The 18,000-nt window shown below is 35.8% G+C and overlaps 1 protein-coding gene across 1 annotated transcript in view; it reads right to left on the bottom strand.

The window, feature by feature from the left end:
- Positions 1–18,000, bottom strand: part of STK39 (serine/threonine kinase 39) — a 315,180-nt gene that overhangs the window by 57,075 nt on the left and 240,105 nt on the right. Inside the window, exon 18 of the mRNA XM_044669100.1 lies at positions 4,458–4,510. Coding sequence (XP_044525035.1) covers positions 4,458–4,510 — 53 coding nt within the window. The remainder of the gene's footprint in view (positions 1–4,457; positions 4,511–18,000) is intronic.

Raw genomic sequence — 18,000 nt, 5'->3', positions numbered from 1 at the left:
AAAATATCTGAAATGATGGAATATGCTACCACCAATTCCAAATTTGCAGTATTTTTATTGGAGGATAGATTCATTGTGCCTCAATTAGTTATTAGCCAATTACAGCACTGCCCAGTAAATGCTGCATGACAGCAGAAGGTCTAGAATATTGTCTGGCAACTGAAAGCAGAGAACTTTGATGAAAAAGTGGCAACTGATGTTGCCAAAGCAAGCACAACTGGTGCAAAAATAGGAATACATTTCTTTGTTGCCAGTGAAATTACAATTGATTTTTATTACGTTCATCTTTAATCCTTCAGATAAAATGAAACAAGATAAAAATACCAATGAGCTTCTTACTTGGTATTCTTTCAACATTAATCTTCTGCCACAAGGTTTTATCCACATTGACTGGCCAATATTCTTACTTCAAAGTTTGCGGAAAATTGTTAAGTCCCCTGGCATCATTAAGGGGCTACTTACAACTTCAAATATTGATCATAATATCAGCCACAGAGGCTAATATTAGTCCCCAGAGATAAGAATTGTACTTTCTCCTTAACTGTGACTAAGAATTAAAACTCTAGCTAAAACAATTTTGGTAGTTGTAAATCTATGGATGGTGGTTTTTTAATTTGGGGGACAAATGAATGACCAAATGGGCAAGGATGCCTGGAATTCCATTTCCTCTCCTTCAATCTCTTTAGAGGACTTCCTTTACTGAAATGACAAGTGTAAGTGGCATGAAGTCTTTTATCTCTTCTCAACCTCACTATCCATATTTATCTTTCTTGTTTTTTTTTTCTAATATCAGAGGTAGACTTCCTGAGTGAACTGAACATCATCTTCTCCTGAAAGCTCAATTTCATTCTCTCTTATCTATTTCAGCATGTAATTTCATCAAATATATCCCTTCTCTTATCTATCACATATCTCACCTTACACACACACACCTCTGCCTTTTTCATGACTCTGTTAACTGAAGAAGCCATTGTCTTATCTCACTTCCCTCTCCTTTACTGCCAGAAAGATTAGACTACACATACCAGTTCCATTTGGCCAGCCATTCGCTTGCTTCTGAATACCTTGCAAAGTTGGTGGTACTTGCCTGCCACTGCTGCAACAGCTTTCTCTGACTTTGGATATCACTAAATCCACAGCCTTTTTTTTTTCTTGGTCCTCATTCTCCTAGGCATCTGACAATCTCCTAGATATTCCCTTGACATTGCTGACCATACCACTTATTCTTGTTACCCTCCACATTCATTGAACTTCTATAATTCTGTATCCTCATGATTCTCCTACTACCTGATGGATGCTCTTTGTTTCTATCTTTGCCCAGCTTCCCCAAATTCTCCTTCTGCACTTAAATAAGGGGTCTCTCTCTTCTCTCCCCAAAAGTTCTAATATTGGTCTTCTTTTTTCCTCTCTTCACTTTTTCTAATGGTGGCCTTAACCACTCTTAAGGTTTTAATTATCATATATATGGAAGTTGGTACCAAATCTCTATCCAATACCCTTACTCTCTCCCCAGAACTTTAAACCCATATTTCTAGCTTCCTGTGGCTGGTTATCCTCACCTAGATTTCCTGCTGGCATTTCAAACTCATTAAACTTACTTCATTTTCCCTTGGAGACCCCCCCTTTTTCCCAATCTCACTATTTCTATTGATGGCCACATCTTACCAAACATCCAGACTTAGAACCTGTTATCATTTTTGGCTTTTCCTTTTCTCTCACTTGCCTCCATCTAATCAGTTGTCAACATATGTAAATTATTCCATGACAATATTCTTTGCAATCTTCCAAGTTCTATTAGCAAAGCAAATACCCAAAATTTATCCCTCATTGATCCTCTCGTATTCTCTCTGGTCCCATTTTCCTGTTTCTTGTCTCTCATTTTACCAAACCATCTTTTACAATGCTGTAAAAATAATGGCCCTCATGTACAACCTGATCATGTCACTTATATTTTCATACACCTACACTGGACTCCATAACGTCTTGCTCCTGCCCTTCCACAACTTACCTTTCTAGCTTTACTGCACTTTACAACTTTTCTTCACATTCTCTATATTCAAGTGAAAAAGAAATAATTCTCAGTCCTCTATTCTCATTCTGCCCTCTCCTAAATTCTATCTTTGTTGAAACTGTCACCCATGCATGAAATTAAATCCCTTCCTCACTGCCAACTCCTACTCTCTCTATTTTAGATTTTCGTTTCCTCCAAGGCCCAACTCAAGTGCTTCCTCCTTCATAGTTTTCCCTAATGACCAGAGAAGAAAATAGTCCTACCATCCTCAAACTTCTCATACCAATTTACTTGGACGTCCTTTTTATACCCAACATTGCTTTTTGCTTGTATGTTAAAGTCCCTCGATCCCTATTCACCTCCCACCATTAGACTATAAACTCCTTGAGGGACAGGCTCTGTGTCATATTTATCTTGATATCTCCAGTGCTTAGCAGAATATCTTGCAAAGGATAAGTATTTCCTATTTTTAGAATGGGTCAAACTAACTTTAGATCAAAGAGTAGAGATTTTAAAATAGTTAATGGAAATCAAAAGCTGTGAGAGATATAAGAGTTCCTGGCTGCCCCTCAATAAATTTAAATCACCAGATCTGGAAGAACTATATCACAAAGTAATGAAATAAAATTTTGCTTATAGAAGACCAGCATTTGATACAGGCAGTGTGTGAAAAAACTATGGAGGAAAAAAGTACCATAGGACTGGAGACAGGCAAATATCTCAATTTTCTAAGAAGGTAAAGAAGGATTCTTCAAATTAAAGGTCAGTATACTTGACTTGTTTCCAGAAGAATTTTTAGTATACACTAATAAAAGAATAGTTCATGAGCACTTAGAAGGGTAAGAGGTAAATATTAGAAGCCAGCAAGGATCATGTTAGACTAACTTAATTTCTTTTTAGAGGTACAATATACCTGCATTTTATCTAGGTATATCCATGAAGAGGTAGTAAAGTTCAATAGATTTGGAGCATAGTGAATGATGAAATCTACAGACTGTTGATAATTGGATCTTGGTCAACCCAAGAAAGCATTCTTTAGAGAAATGCCACAAGGGCAGATTCTTATTCCATTTTGTTCAATGATTTTTTTCAGTTACTTGAATGGTGACATATTTTTCAGATCTATGCAAGAAATTTTGAAGTCTAAATAACACAATGGAAAAAAGAATTAGGATTCAGAAAGATCTCAACAGTCTAGAACAATGGGCCAAATCTCAGAGAGCTGCTGGCATTGTGGCATAGTGAAAAGGGCACTGTACTTGGAAATTCAGAAGATACTACTATGAGTTGTTGTTTTTCCATTGAGTATTCATGTGACCCTTGAGCAAGTCATTCACTCAATCTCTGAGCCTCTGCCTCCTCTGCCTCGTCTGCCTCATCTTTATAATGAGTGTTTGCAGGGATTGAGGAATGTCCAATCAAGTTGTCTTGCATGGCTATAATGGGATACAGAATGCTCTTTCCACAGTACCACCCTGCCTCTTTAAATGGGGATATTTAGTGGAAAGAATAGAAGACTTAGAGAGGATAACACAGTTGCCTCCAGTTATAAGAAAGGCTACCATGTATGGAAAAAGGCATTAGTTTTGTTTTCCTTAACTCTACAGTTAAGAATGGATAAAAACTATAAAGAGAGTTCAGCTTGATTTAGGGGAAAATTCCAAACAGTAAGAGCCATTCAAGAATGGAGTGATGCCTCTGGAATCCATCAGATATATATTCTATCAAAAGTGGAGGCTGGCTAGCCATTTCATGGGATTATTTAGATGGGGGCTCCTGCCAAAGTATGGATTGAATTAGATGGCAACCTTGGTATCTTTAGATGCTAGGATTCCCTAAACATTAAATGATATGTGTTATTTTATTTAATCATTTAAAATATTTTTATTTTGCAAAGCAACTGGGACAGCTTTGAGTATATAAAATTAACTTAGAATATGAAAATACTATTCAGCTGAAAGATGGACATTAGACCTACCCATATTCACTAATGTCTAAAGTAAATAAAAAATTTTCAAACAATTTCTTACAACATAATCCATAAAAGCACAACAGAGAAGGTAAAATCAAAATGTGTTATATTTCTCAATAGAAAGTTTGTCTGTGGTTAGGTTCTTATTAGACTTTCTGTATAATTCTCATTAAGTCTAACCTGATTTCTTGTAAGCTCTTCTTCAACGTTATCTGGATCTATTTCCAGGGTAAGCTAAAATATACAATCTCTTATAATTTATTATATATGTTCACAAACACAGCAAACAGTAGAGCCTTGAGCCACTGAGATTCAAATGATCATAAGGATTTGGATTTGGAATTACTGTAGTGTTATAAAATTTCTTTTTGGAGAAGAAAAACTTTGAAATAGTAATTTATTAATCCCAAAACAGTAGTCAATTTGTGAAATGTCCTTTTGGGCAATAAAAGAATAATTTCAATTAAAACCTACCTCTTCCTGGAGTAAACTCAAATCGTATGTCATTAAGTTCCTTTCTGGAGTTCCTGAAATACATTATACACAACACATTAAAATCTAATGAAGCAATGCTTAATCAAACTAAATGTATTCCAATTTTTATACAAGTTGATGTTAATATGCAAATAGCATTTTACAGTTTGATGCTATAGTATTCCCCTGACTCAAAGATATATATATATAAATATATATGTATATATCAGTACATAAATAAAGGAAAGTATTTATGGATTTTAATAGCATTTGCCTAAAATAGTACTCACCTTAAAAAATAATCATATTTATCTTTCAAAAATTTGCATCACATTGGTAATAACAAATCAAACAAGATAACTGAAATTCTTGACATCTTATTTTATATCATCCTGCTTTATATTTACTTATCCCAATCGATCCCTAATTTTATTCCTAATTTCCAAGGCACAATCTACTTTTATCAAATCACGTATCATCAAGCACCAAAAATGTGCAGGAGAATGGCAAAATAACAGAATAGAGCTTGGACTCATTGCATTGACCCAGGAAATCTCTCTAGCCATGTAGCTGTTTAAAATATCATCTCAAAAAGTTGCTCCCATTTATAATAATGCCACATATTAAAGCAGTGCTTTACTGTTTACTTTGGCTTTCACTTATATCATTCCATTTTAGTCTCAAGATAACCACAGGAAGAAGATACTTTACAGACAAAGACTGGGGAAGTTGAATGACTTATCCAAAATCAGTAGTTTGGAAAATGGCAACTGGTGGGATCTGAACCTGGATCTTCTAAGCCCAAAATTCTACACCAAAGTCCAAACATTATAATTATACAAAAAAGAAAAAAAAACCAACAAGACATGAATTATGTTGCTAAAGAAAACACTGCAATGGAGAATCCCCATGTTGAATTAGTACCTATTGAAAATTCTAAAGTTCATGTAATCCAATATTAAGGTCCCATATCAGCTGATGAGCTTACAATCTTCTCTTTTCATGGAGATATTGGGAAGATCTATGATTTCATTGAGAAAGAGAAGTCCTGATAAAGAAATTCCTACTACCAATAAAAAATAGCTCTTGCTCTGCAACTTATGATGTAAAGCAGTGATGGGCAAACTACACCCCACAGGCCAGATGCGGCCCCCTGAAATGTTCTATCCAGCCCCACAACATTATTCCTAATCTGACAAATACAATGAGTAGGATACAATACAATGAAACTTCGAAAGAGTTGCCTTAGAAAAAGACTAACAGATGAGCATTTCCTTTCCTTTGGCCCCCTCTTTAAAAAGATTGCCCATCACTGGTCTAGGGCATCGAGAGGTCATGGGATTTGCCAGGATAACAAAGCTAACTTTCATAAAGAGAGAAAAATGAGTAGCAAATACCCCTTTAACATTTACCCCCAAAAAACTGAAGAATGGAATAATGATTCTGAACACATTAACAGTTTTCCCACTTATGCTAATGTTAGGTAGTGAAGGCGCACACACACACACACACACACACACACACACACACACACACGTGTGTGTGTGTGTGTATATATATATATATATATATACACACACACATATATATATGGGATTTGAAAAAAATGTTTCTTTTTGACTATATGCTATTATAGGGCATATGAATGAATGCAGCAAAGAACTAATAAAAAAGCACTATTTGAAAAACTGCAATGGAAAAGCTAGATCAAACAGCAATTACTAAAGAGAGACAATATGTTAGACTAAATCACTGAACTGTTAAATCATCTGACCAAAACCTACAGGGAAGGAATATCTGAATAATGCTGTATTTGAATCATCCTGATTTTCCTTTTAATATATTTAAACTCTTCACTGGTGCTGCACACTGCTGTTGGAGTGATGCTGGGCTTCCAGGGCATGCCAGAGCAGGGCCAACTCAAGCAGAGTTTATCAAGTTGGAAAGGTTTCAGTATGGATATGCCCATAGGCTGCTGTCTAAGAAGCAGCCTGAGATAAGAGAGGCCCATTACAAGAAGGGTAGAACTAGGCAATGAATCTTTTTGGCCATAGCAAATAATGAAGGTAATTGTGATTTCAATTGGTGAACAAAGTTCCTAAAACCACAAGAATAGAATCTGAAGCAAAAAATATTTAACTGTTACACTTACTATATGAAAAAAAATTAAATCCTCTTTAGTATGTGAAATTCTCTACTGTAGAGATTCCCAAACCAGGTACCTGGGATCATAGCCTTTGGATTGGAAGAAACCCTAAAAGATCAGAATCCAACTTCTCTCATTTTGTAATTGAGGAAATGGGCCAAAAGGGCCTAAAAGACTTTAAGTATTGAAATATATTAATGGACCCCATAAATGCTGGAGAGTAGAGATGAATGAAAGGAATTCCTGTAGAATAACAGAGGACAGGTAAAATTTTGGAGCAAAAGAGGTGAAGATAAGTCTACTTTCAAGAAGAGGTAAATAATTTTTACAAGAACCTAATTTCCTATTTAATATTTTAGAGGGAAAACATTGCAATATATTTTCTGAGGTAATTTCTGCTCACACCTTCAATACCTAGACATTGTTATTCAAATTAGCTAATGTTCATGTAACTCAGGCTGTTTAGTCATTCCTTTGTGAATCTAAACCTAAAATATTCTCTTTCTTTGAAAAGATCACAATAATGGATTGTTAGCTGTAGACTTGTCCCATAGAGATGAAATACAGTTGGAGAACTGCCTAATTGGATCTGAATACTGAAGGTCATTCTTTTATAAAGAATTAATCTCTTCAATCTCATCCTTAACACTTTTAATTGAAAGTACATTTACTTTAATTGATATGGCACAGGGTCCTCTTGATTTCAAGGAAACTGAACATTTGTATGATTTAAGGCCAGTAAGTCAATGCAATTTTATGAAGGCAGCTTTAAAGACAAAATTGTCAAGTTTCAAAACACAGGCTTTCCTAAAAGTAAATAAAGCCTTTAGGCTAAACCCACCTAAAAATGCCACAAAATCCCAAGGGAGAATAGCTAACTCACTGTATATAAGTCAATGAAGATGAGACCTTTTTCTGTTATGAAAACATATAGCCCTTCTGTCAGCAGTAGAAACAGGAGAAGTGCTGTATTTGGAGTTGGAGGACCTATATTTAAATCCCAGCTCAGCCAATTACCATGTGATTTAAGGCAAGTCCCTTAAGTTCTCTGTGATTCAGCTTATTCACTCCTAAAATTAGGGAGTTGGACTTGATGACCTTTAAGGTAATCTTCTAACCCTAAATCTACCATCCTATGAAGTGAATTTTCTGTGGTCTGGTCCACTGGCCTGGAATCGGGAAGAAATTAAGCTGAGTCTAAAGAAATCAAGTTTTAATAGCTATGAGGAAAAATAAGTACCATTCTTAGCCCTTGAACTGAATTATGCCTTACTGTGGGTTCAGTGACAAGAAATATAACACACATAGTCCTGTTAAGAAGACCTGGGTTTTTTAGACACTTTATTAGCTGTAAGATCCTGGACAAGTCACTTAACCTCTGTACCTCCAATTCTTCATCTGCAGATGGTTTCTGAGGTCCTTTTCAGATTTAAATCCACATGCTTATGAAAATCCCTAATTAAATTATCAAGTTGCAAAGGTTACTAGGTTTTTAAGTCAAACAACAAGGATTCAAGAAAGAATAGTTTTTAATTCATATAATGCCTTCTAAAATACCTTGCACATGCGACATTTTTTAAAAATCAATAAGATTCAGTGAATATTCTTCAAAAGTAGCCAGCTGAAGAACTAAATTATTTAATCCAAGGAAAATGTAGTGATAGGTTAAAGAATAAAAGGAAATGAAGTACCTCTATGATTTTTGCATACATTCTGAAAAAATAAAATACAAAATTTTATATTACCTGTAAAATATCTAAACTCTTATAGCAAGAGTCCTAGAAAAAGAAATCTTTAAAAAAGCTCCCATTTGTAGTTGGTTGTGCTTATCTGGGTTTGGGGTTGGAGAAGGAGCCAAAGATGAAAAAGAACTCATTCTCTGCTCTGGCTCCCACCTAAGGAATGTAGGTGTTACCAGGTAGGATCCAGCTAAATTCTCTTTCCATCTCACAGTTGTTACTTGCCCCTCACACCTTCAACCCTACCCTTGCAGAGGGCTTTTCCTGATCATGCATGGAGGAGAAGGGGAGAAGGGCAGTGAGTAAAGTCACAAGGTACTGACATGGAAAAGGAATGGAAATCTACATATGATTTACTTTCACCTTTTGGAGCATTTCATTAAAATTACTAATAAATAAAAGCCAATAATTAGCTGTACATGAGAAACAGATTGAAAACATACAGGTACATACTGAGTATCTAAATGAGTTTTAGTTCTAGCTCTTCCACTGATTCCAGTCACAACTTTTCTGGGTTTAGGGGATTAAACACACACACACACACACACTCTTTTCCATGAAAAAAGATGGAGCTTCTACTTTTCTAACACAAAAAAGTAGTTAAAATTTTTAAGTTTCAAACTTTTCCTCCTTCAGAAGGCAAAGTGGTATAAGAAATAAAAGATAATACCATGAATCACAAAACCTCAGCAATGGAAGGGACCTTAAAGATACACTAATTAAATGCCATCATTATAAAAGAGAAAACTGGGTTGTAGGGAATTGTGGCTGTAATTAGTAGAGAATTAGAACCATAACCCAGGTGTCCTGAATCTCAAATTTAAAGAATCACTGAATCTGATATTTGAGTAAGAAACTTGAGACTTGAGTAGAAATATTTTTTTTAAAACAAATACCATCAATAAACAGCTTGTGTTCTCCAGTCACCTCTTGAAGACTTCAAGTGATGGGAAACTCAGTATTGAACAAAGCAGTGTGTTACTTTTTGGCCAGCTCTGATTTTGTCAAGTTACTGTTATTTATCTTCTCCACCCCAACACCCCTTATATTGAAGCAAAATCTTTTACCTCTGTAAAACTTTTACCTTCTGTCCATGTTCCACCTTTTGGAGCCAAACAAAACCAAACAAATCCCACTTTTACAGAATTGATCTATATATATTTCAGAATAAAATCACATTCCTCATCTCTTCTCCAGTTTTAATTAACATCTTAACATTATCCAGTCCCTTTAACCAATCATCTATGATTTTCAGTTTCCCACGCTGTCCTGGTGGCCATGTTTTTGACACATTCCAGTATCTTTCTGAAAATGCAGTACCAAAAACAGAAAAGAACTATCACCCTCCTCATTCTGTATTCTAGTCTATTAATATGTCCCCAGACCATTATCCATTTCTACTGACTGAACTGAGGTGAGCTGGCAGTCTACTAAAAGCCTCAGGTCTTATTTCTCTTTCTTTCCTTCTTTTTCCTTTTCTCTCCTACACACACACACATACACTGCTATTTTGGCATGCCCTCCTTCTGGCTATACTGTGATGCTTGTCTTATTTGGTTCATCATTCTGGCCTGTCATTTAATGAACACTAAATCAAATGATCATTCAAGATTACCATTCTAGCATCCATCATTCTAGAAGATACAAGTTCCTATCACCCACAGATTTGATAAACATATCACCTAATCGGAATGTTGAAGAGAAAAGGACCAAGACAATACATTTCTGTCTTCTTCAGGATCAAATATAAAATCCTCTGACCTTCAAAGCTCTTCACCACCTTCACCTTCGACCTTTTTGGTCTTCTTACACCCTACTCATCCCTGAATTCTCTCCAATTCAGTGACATGACTTCCTGCCATTCCTCTCAAAATGGAGATCATCAACAGAAGGAATGTACTGGCATTAAGGATGGTCAGAAAAAGCTTCTTGAGGAAAGTGAGATTTGAGCTAAAATTGCCTGGAAGTCAGGTGGTAGAGATGAGGAAGAGAGAATTTCAAGCATGAGGACAACCAGTGAAAATTCACAAACCAGTAGCTGGCACATCTTGGGGGAGGAAAGGCAAGCAGGCCACCATCACTGGATTTCAGAGAATGTAGGGACCAGTAGTGGGTAAGAAGACAGGAAAGGAAGAGTGATGAGCTCTAAAGGCCAAGAAGAGTTTATATTTGATCCTGAAGAAGACAGAGATCTACTTAAATTTAACAGAAGTAGGGTAGCAGAACAGACATAGATTCAAATTTTATCTTCTTAAGTATTTACTACTTGTGTGACCCTGGACAAATCACTTAGCCACTCTTACCTCAATTTCCTGATATGTAAAATGAGGAAAACAGCAGTACTTATGTCCCAAGATTGTTGAGGATCAAAGAATATAATGAATGCAAAGAACTATGCACTTAAACCCTTAATGCACTATTTAAATGCTATTATTATTATATTCAGAATATTTTTCTTCATGTATTGAGGGGTAATGAAAAATTCACCAAATAGTCCCTGCCCCCCAAGGAATTTACATTTTCTGGGGAACTTAAGAAAATTACCCTGTTCAATAAAATAAAATAATAACAATAGATGGAATCTTCAAATATTTTCCCATCTATCCTATGTGAAGGAAAAGGCATACGGACAGAAGTGAACTTAATTTCAAAGGTACTTTCTTCCCAATAAATAGGTCAATTGACTTGGAAAATTAATATCAATAGAATGGGCTTTTGTAGTCAATTATTCTTCTCTTCAGCAAGAAAATAGAAAGCAGACTCATATATTTGTATATTTGGGCATGAAGCACTCCCAAAGGGAAAGTAAATCTTACAATCAGGCAGGCACTCTTAACTATGACTCAGAGCTATTATCACTTAAGAAATATAAAAAACAAATCAGAGGCAGAAAAGCCAAAATGTGTATAAAAAACAAAAGTAAAAAAAAGATCATTTCTTCTGATACATGTGATATATCAAAATACCCTGAGAAAGTAAGTGTCCCTATCATGGGTCTCCAATTCAGGCCAAATCAAAATAAGAGTAATTTATTAATATCTATTATGTGCCTCACAAAGTAATAAAACATAAAGTTAAAAAAAACCATGCTCTTTGCCCTCATATATATGACCATCTCTTTGAAAGAAGCTTGGCTTTACATGCAAAAAATTAGAGAATACAGCTTATAATTAGGTGCAGAAGTATAGTCAATAAATATCATAAGTACTCAAAATGAGAATCAATATGTGCTGGAGGCTACAGGTGGGCCTTGAAAATGGGTGGAAACAAGATAGACAGGAAGGAAATATTCTCCTCAGGCAAGGATGAGAGCAAGGTATGTATACTTCGGGACAAATATGCTGGGCTTCGAAAACTAGAATGAGAAACCTTTACTTGTTCATTTATTGAATAAAGAATCATTGCAAGTCTTGATCTCTCCCAGAGTTCAGAAGTCCCCAGAATCAACCTAAAGTTTGCACAACTATTTGAAGAAATCTGAGTCAAGGTGAAAACAAGTTGTTTCTACTTTAGTCCAGGACTCTTCAGAAGAGTAACATGTTCCATATTATAGGATTATAGATGTGGAGATGGGAGGAACTTCCAAGAATGAGTCTAATCCCCTCAAATTTATGGTTAAGAAAACTGAGGCCAAGAAAATAACTTGCCTCCAAGCTACACAAGTAGTAAGTAGCAAAATCAGGATTTGATCTCAGGTCTTCTGACCACAAATCAGGCATTCTTTTCACTGAAAAACACTGCCTTACTTAAGACACACTGAAGAAAATCTTCTAACACAGGTCATTAGACTTAGCTGACCAGATGGTATTGTAGGAAAGCAGCAGTGTGTGGTTTGACTATGCTTTGATGGAATGTGCCACCAAATTATTCCATTCATCCACCTTAAAACCTTGAATACTCACAGCTCCTAAATGAGTCGTTACCAAACATGAAGAGGTAAAGATTAAGAACATACTGATCAAGAGGTTTTGGGCCCTCCTGCTGTTATATAAATGTTACGATCAATTTTTCCTAAAAATGAGAGAAGACTAGAGATCATTCAGTGCTATATGATAACTTCCAAGTTGTTCTCAACATTTTGGTCTGTCTCACAGGGAGCTTTTAGAAAAATGATTGGACAGACCTTCAGAATGGTAGCAAGTTTTGTCCAAAGGCCAGGAAATACAAGGATGGAGGTAATCATGGTCTAAGTTCCCATTAGGCCACTCAGCATCTCACTCACTGCCCAAAAGCCCCAACTCAGATGTGGGGATTCAGATTTCTCTTCAAAAAATAGTATCTGATGCAACCTATGATTAATGTGTTTGGTCTGAATTTTTCCCTCAACTGGGGAGTCTTGAGCCTATTTGTGAACTTTAGCTTGACATACCAGTTTGGAACAATTTCTTGCAGGACTAAAATATTGAGAGCAGGCTTTAGTGGTGCAATATATTCCAAAGACCATCAGAACACCAAGAACTCTGCAGCTATGTAGCCTGTGGGGAACAGCCTGGCTATATGTGATTTTACACATCTGTCAGCTAACTCGAAGATCCAAATACAGACTCATGCATATGGGAATCACCATGGGAAACTGTGATACTCCATAGGCTACAGCTGCCTAGGAACAGATTATATTATGCATAAAAAGTTTTCACCACACAAAGCTATGGTATTTACAATCTTTGAAAACATCATTCATGCTGAAATGGTCCAAAACAAGTTACTAATATAACCATTCTTTGACATTTAAGTTCTGAACACCCTAAGTGGCATGACTATCCATCCAGGTTACGTCCATCCGACACCGTGTGTGTTAACCACCTATATAAACACTAAGCCATGAAAGAACATAGGCATTCTGGGCAGGGGTGGGGAGAGACAATCTCTCTACTCCAACGTGGGAAACTGTGTACAAAGTTAAGGAGACAAAGCTTGGAATTTCATGTGTATGGAATAATAAAAAGGGTATTATGGCTGGCCTGCAGTAAGCATGAAGGAGAGTAATGTATAAAGAGCTTGAAAACATAGGTTGGGGCTTGTTTGTAAAGGCCTTTAAATACCCACAGATAAGTTTACATTTGAGCTTAGAGATAAAAGGGAGTCACTAGAGTTTATTCAGTGTGGAAGTGATATAGTCCACAACATTCTACAGCTACTAACTGAACTGCAAAGTTTGTCCCATAATCATAAAGCATGATTCTCCCGTCTTTTTGCTTTATCTGAACCTGAAAAATTAGTAGAAGCACAATATTTACTCTCTGGGTCTAAAATTGAACTTGCTCTTAATCTCTGGAGCACAAATATATTGCACTGGGACTGAAATGTTCAAGGGAGATAAATCATTTGTAGTGGAAACCACATAAGCCTCCCTGGAAATTTCTAAGCACCAACAAATAGAAATAAGACCCTCAGGTTAACATCAAACTTACTTCTCAGTGGTACACCCCTAAGAAAACAAGGCCTACATTCATTTCCAAACAATGTCATTACCAGAAAGCAGATAAGCTGTTCATCTTTACTTGCATATTTTTAGAGCTGCGGTTCATGTTCATATGATACTATTTTTGTAATTAAACAATGCAACTGGCCTCCATGAACCACGGGACCAGTCTTATTACTTTATAGTCATCTCTCGGCCTGACAATGTTGTTGGGCAATGTGCATGCCCACTGCCATAACTGGGCCTCAGAGGAACAGCTATGTCGTCTGAGATGGGGGGGGGGGATGATGTGTTATTCTTATCCAAGAACAAATGAAGAAAGCAAAACATCTTACCCCACTTCTACCAAACCCTTCCCAATCTGATCTTTCTAATCTAGATCTCCCAGTCTGATGACCCATGACAAATGCTCTCTTTAACCTCGGGACCTTCTCATTAGAGCGGATATGGAAAAGAGGCAAGCCCAGACAAGGGGAAAAAAAGAAGAATTATTAATGAATCACTTTCCTTCTAATAGAAAGAAATAAATCTCACATTGCCATTATTCTTTTTAGTAAGGTGATAGATCTGCTGTCAGTATAGGGTTGTCTTTTAAGGAGGTGATTTTTAGACTAAAAAGCCAACAAATACCTTTTCAAAATGATTCACAGAACAAGCTGAACTTATTCTGACCATGTACACAGGCTTGGGGAAAAAAAATTATGTGACTGATGATTTGGGTCAAAGATTTGAAAGATTCAGTTGGCAAAAATGATTAAGCTGTTTATCTAACATTGGGTGCAGAAAAGAATATTCATGAGATAGCTTTAAAAATATAAGAGTAAACAATTTGGCAGCATCTTGAATAAACCCACAGCTTTCTATAAGGCTGGGTCCAGACTATCTCATTTGAGGAAAGAGAATACTCTTACTCTTACAGTACTGTATTACAGGGTACTAAAAATAAAGATGCACACTTGTCCAAGAACGTAGACGTGCTGCTCACAGGGCTGAGGGAGAGTATCCAGGGATGGGAGGCATTTAAGTAACCTAAGGAGATCTCTGGGGGCACTGGATGAAGGGAATGTAGCAAGATGAGACCAGAATGAATGAGAATATAAAGCTAAGATTATTAAACTGCTGAAATTAATGAGTTAGCAGGAAAGGACAAAGGAAACAAACATTTATTAAATCTCTACTATTGCCAGGCACTGTGCTAAATAAATGCACATATTATTTCATTTGATGGTCATAACCTACCTTGGGAGGTAGGTGTTATCTATTCTCTACAATATCTATTATCATCAATTATCTCCTTTTTACAGATGAGGTAGGCAATGTGTGGTTAAATAACTTGTCCAGGATCATGGTTAGGAAAATTTGAGGCAGGATTTAAACTCATGTCTTCCTGATTTCAGGTACTTCATTCTATCCACTGTGCCACCTCACTGCCAAATCTATTCTTCATAAACAACTACTATGAATTACTTTTGGTTGATCATTAAATACCTATGTGACCTTCTAAAAGTCACTTGATCTTTTCAGGCCTAAGTTTTCTAATCTGTAAAATGAGAGTGACAGACAAGATGACTAGCTTCAAGGTCCCATTCAGCTTTAAATGTATAATTCTATGCTGAACAGTTCTTGGTGTCTTGTATTTGGCTTAACATTTGAATGTGACAATTAAATTGTAAAGTGGGATTGGCTTTGAAATCATTACCTCTATCAATCAGCTCAATTCAAAGAGAATCTTAAAGATATCCAGTATGTTCTATGTCACTCCCCACCCCAAGCCTTTCTTTTACAGATTAACATTTATTAACTTTGCTTTGTTTTATTAAAATAATTAAAGAGATTGGAAAGTAAACTAAAGTAAAAGGAACATTAAAATAAAAAAGAACCATGCCCAGTAGACCCTTAATAAATGTTTGAGCTGAACTGAATTCAATAAACACTAACATTCACCTGAGCAAATGGTGATGATCCCAACATAAATACCTTTCTAGCATTTTATGTTGTAATTTGGCAATTTGTTTGTGCCAGAGGAAAATATATAGGTATCATTCACATTATATACACCAAACCATTAAAGACATCTGTGAACTTAAAAATACTTCCATGCTACAAGTTCAGAATCCTGTCATAATGATCATCATCACTGCTGTTATTACTAGAATTGTCATTCAGAAAGGCTGTAGGCTAGCAATGATTGCACAGAACATGAAGAAGATAACATTTCACTATCATACCCTATTATGAACATTAAAAACCCGTTTGGATCTCCAAAGGAACAGCAGGTACCAATTTAATTATGTACCTTTCCGTGGCACAAGTAGATTCTTGCTCCCAGACAAATGAAAAGAAAAAGTAGAATATTCACTTATGTTTGGGCCACAGTCTACTGACCTTCTTTCAACCTGGTGATGAGGCCATTGACAAAATATTTTAAAATGCAATGAAAGGGTTTTTCACAAACTAGTCCCTGGCTGCCAAAGAGCTGTGTTAGACTGGGTGATCCACACTCAGTCTGGAAACTTCCTCTATCCAGAGTTCCTTATTGATGGTTTTGTTGCTACCTATGCTTTCTCCAAAGCAAGAAAAGCCTGCTCTTGGAACAAGGATAACTACTGTCCATGAATGTGCATTTCAGCCTCCTCTACTGACTGATCATCAATGGGCATTTCTGTTTCATGATTGGTACTCTTCATGGCTTTTAAATTCAGTAATTAAAAACAAAGCAGGTATTATTATTTTAATCCTGAGATTAAGGTACAAATGGTTCTCAGAAGTGTATGGGATGACACAGGTTGTTTTACTGTGAGGAGGACTAGAGGGATGATTTTTCCTTACCTCTCATCAGAAAATGTTAGTGTTGAAACAAGATAAAAACAACTCCCCAAATTCCAAACTACACATATTGTAAGTAGTTTGGTTGATTTAAATGTGATAAAATATACATGAGAGACTTAACACTAGTATAATTCCACATGTATTAAAAATGTGGTAAATGCCTCAAAATTATGTGGATTGTGTGATTAATTTAAGACATGTATACTGAATACATATTATGTGCAATTGACACTGCCAAGCATTGAGAGCAACAAAAGATGAATAGAACATAGTCCCTTCCTATGAGGAGATGAATCTTTTATAAGAAAGATTAAAAAGGGCACAAATAACTAATAATGATACAAGAGTCTATTAGTGCAAAAAAAAGTACAAGGTAGTGGTGGTTGTTTTTTTTTTAGGGAGGTATAATCAGAGGACTCAGATTACAATGTGTAGGGGATTCAAGGAAGAATTTGTAGATGAGGCACATGAGCTGAGCCTTAAGATATATGCAGGATTTTGACAAACAGAAATGGAAGAAATAGCATAAAAAGCTGAATGAATAGTATATGGCTAGCGGATGGCTGAGCCAGTATTATAACACAGGTTTCCTAAGTCACACTTCAGTGTTCATTTCATCTAACTGAGGAATAGTGGGACTTAAGGGTGAAATGATCATTAAGGACTTGAAAAGTCAAGCTAAGTTTAGAATCTTTTTGCCACCTTTGGAAAAAGATTAATATGGAACTGGCATGAAAATAGACTGGGCAGTAAGGAGACTTCTAAAAAAAAGGGCAAAAGGCTACTGCAATAATCTAATCATGGAATAATGAGAGCTAATAAGAATGGAAAGGTTAAAAAAAATCTGAGAACTACTGCAGAGTTGGAAACCATTGAACCTGGTATCTTGGATGTGATGAGACAAAGGAATAGGAGAAGTCTAAAATGCAATAAAAAATATTTCTGAACCTTGGTTACAAAGAATCACCATTATTGTAAATAGAGAAATCAGCATATGATGGGTTGTTATTTTTCCATTGTGGAGGAGGAGGCAAGATAATGAGCTTGGTTTGGAGCAGGCTAATGTTGATTACCAGAAAATATTCTGGTTAAAAATGTCTAGTGGAGAGTTGGAAAGATGAGGCTGGAATTTGAGAATAGTCAAGTAAATATATATATATATATATATATTCTTGATTAAAAGAGATAAAGAAGGAATTACATCCTGATAAAAAGCAGTATAGACAATGAAGAAATATCAGTATTCAACATGTATGCACCGTATGATACTTACACTATAATACAATTTACAATATAGACATATTATTTATACTTATTTACATATATATTTATATTATCTTGTGGTACATGATCTGTATTATGTTATATGTTCTTCATGTAATGCAATTTTGTTATGTGTTTTGTATC

Source organism: Gracilinanus agilis, chromosome 3 (genome assembly GCF_016433145.1).
Source record: "Gracilinanus agilis isolate LMUSP501 chromosome 3, AgileGrace, whole genome shotgun sequence".
Classification (NCBI taxonomy): domain Eukaryota; kingdom Metazoa; phylum Chordata; class Mammalia; order Didelphimorphia; family Didelphidae; genus Gracilinanus; species Gracilinanus agilis.
Note: the sequence above shows the minus strand (reverse complement) of the source record. Positions and strands in the feature narration are given on the sequence as shown.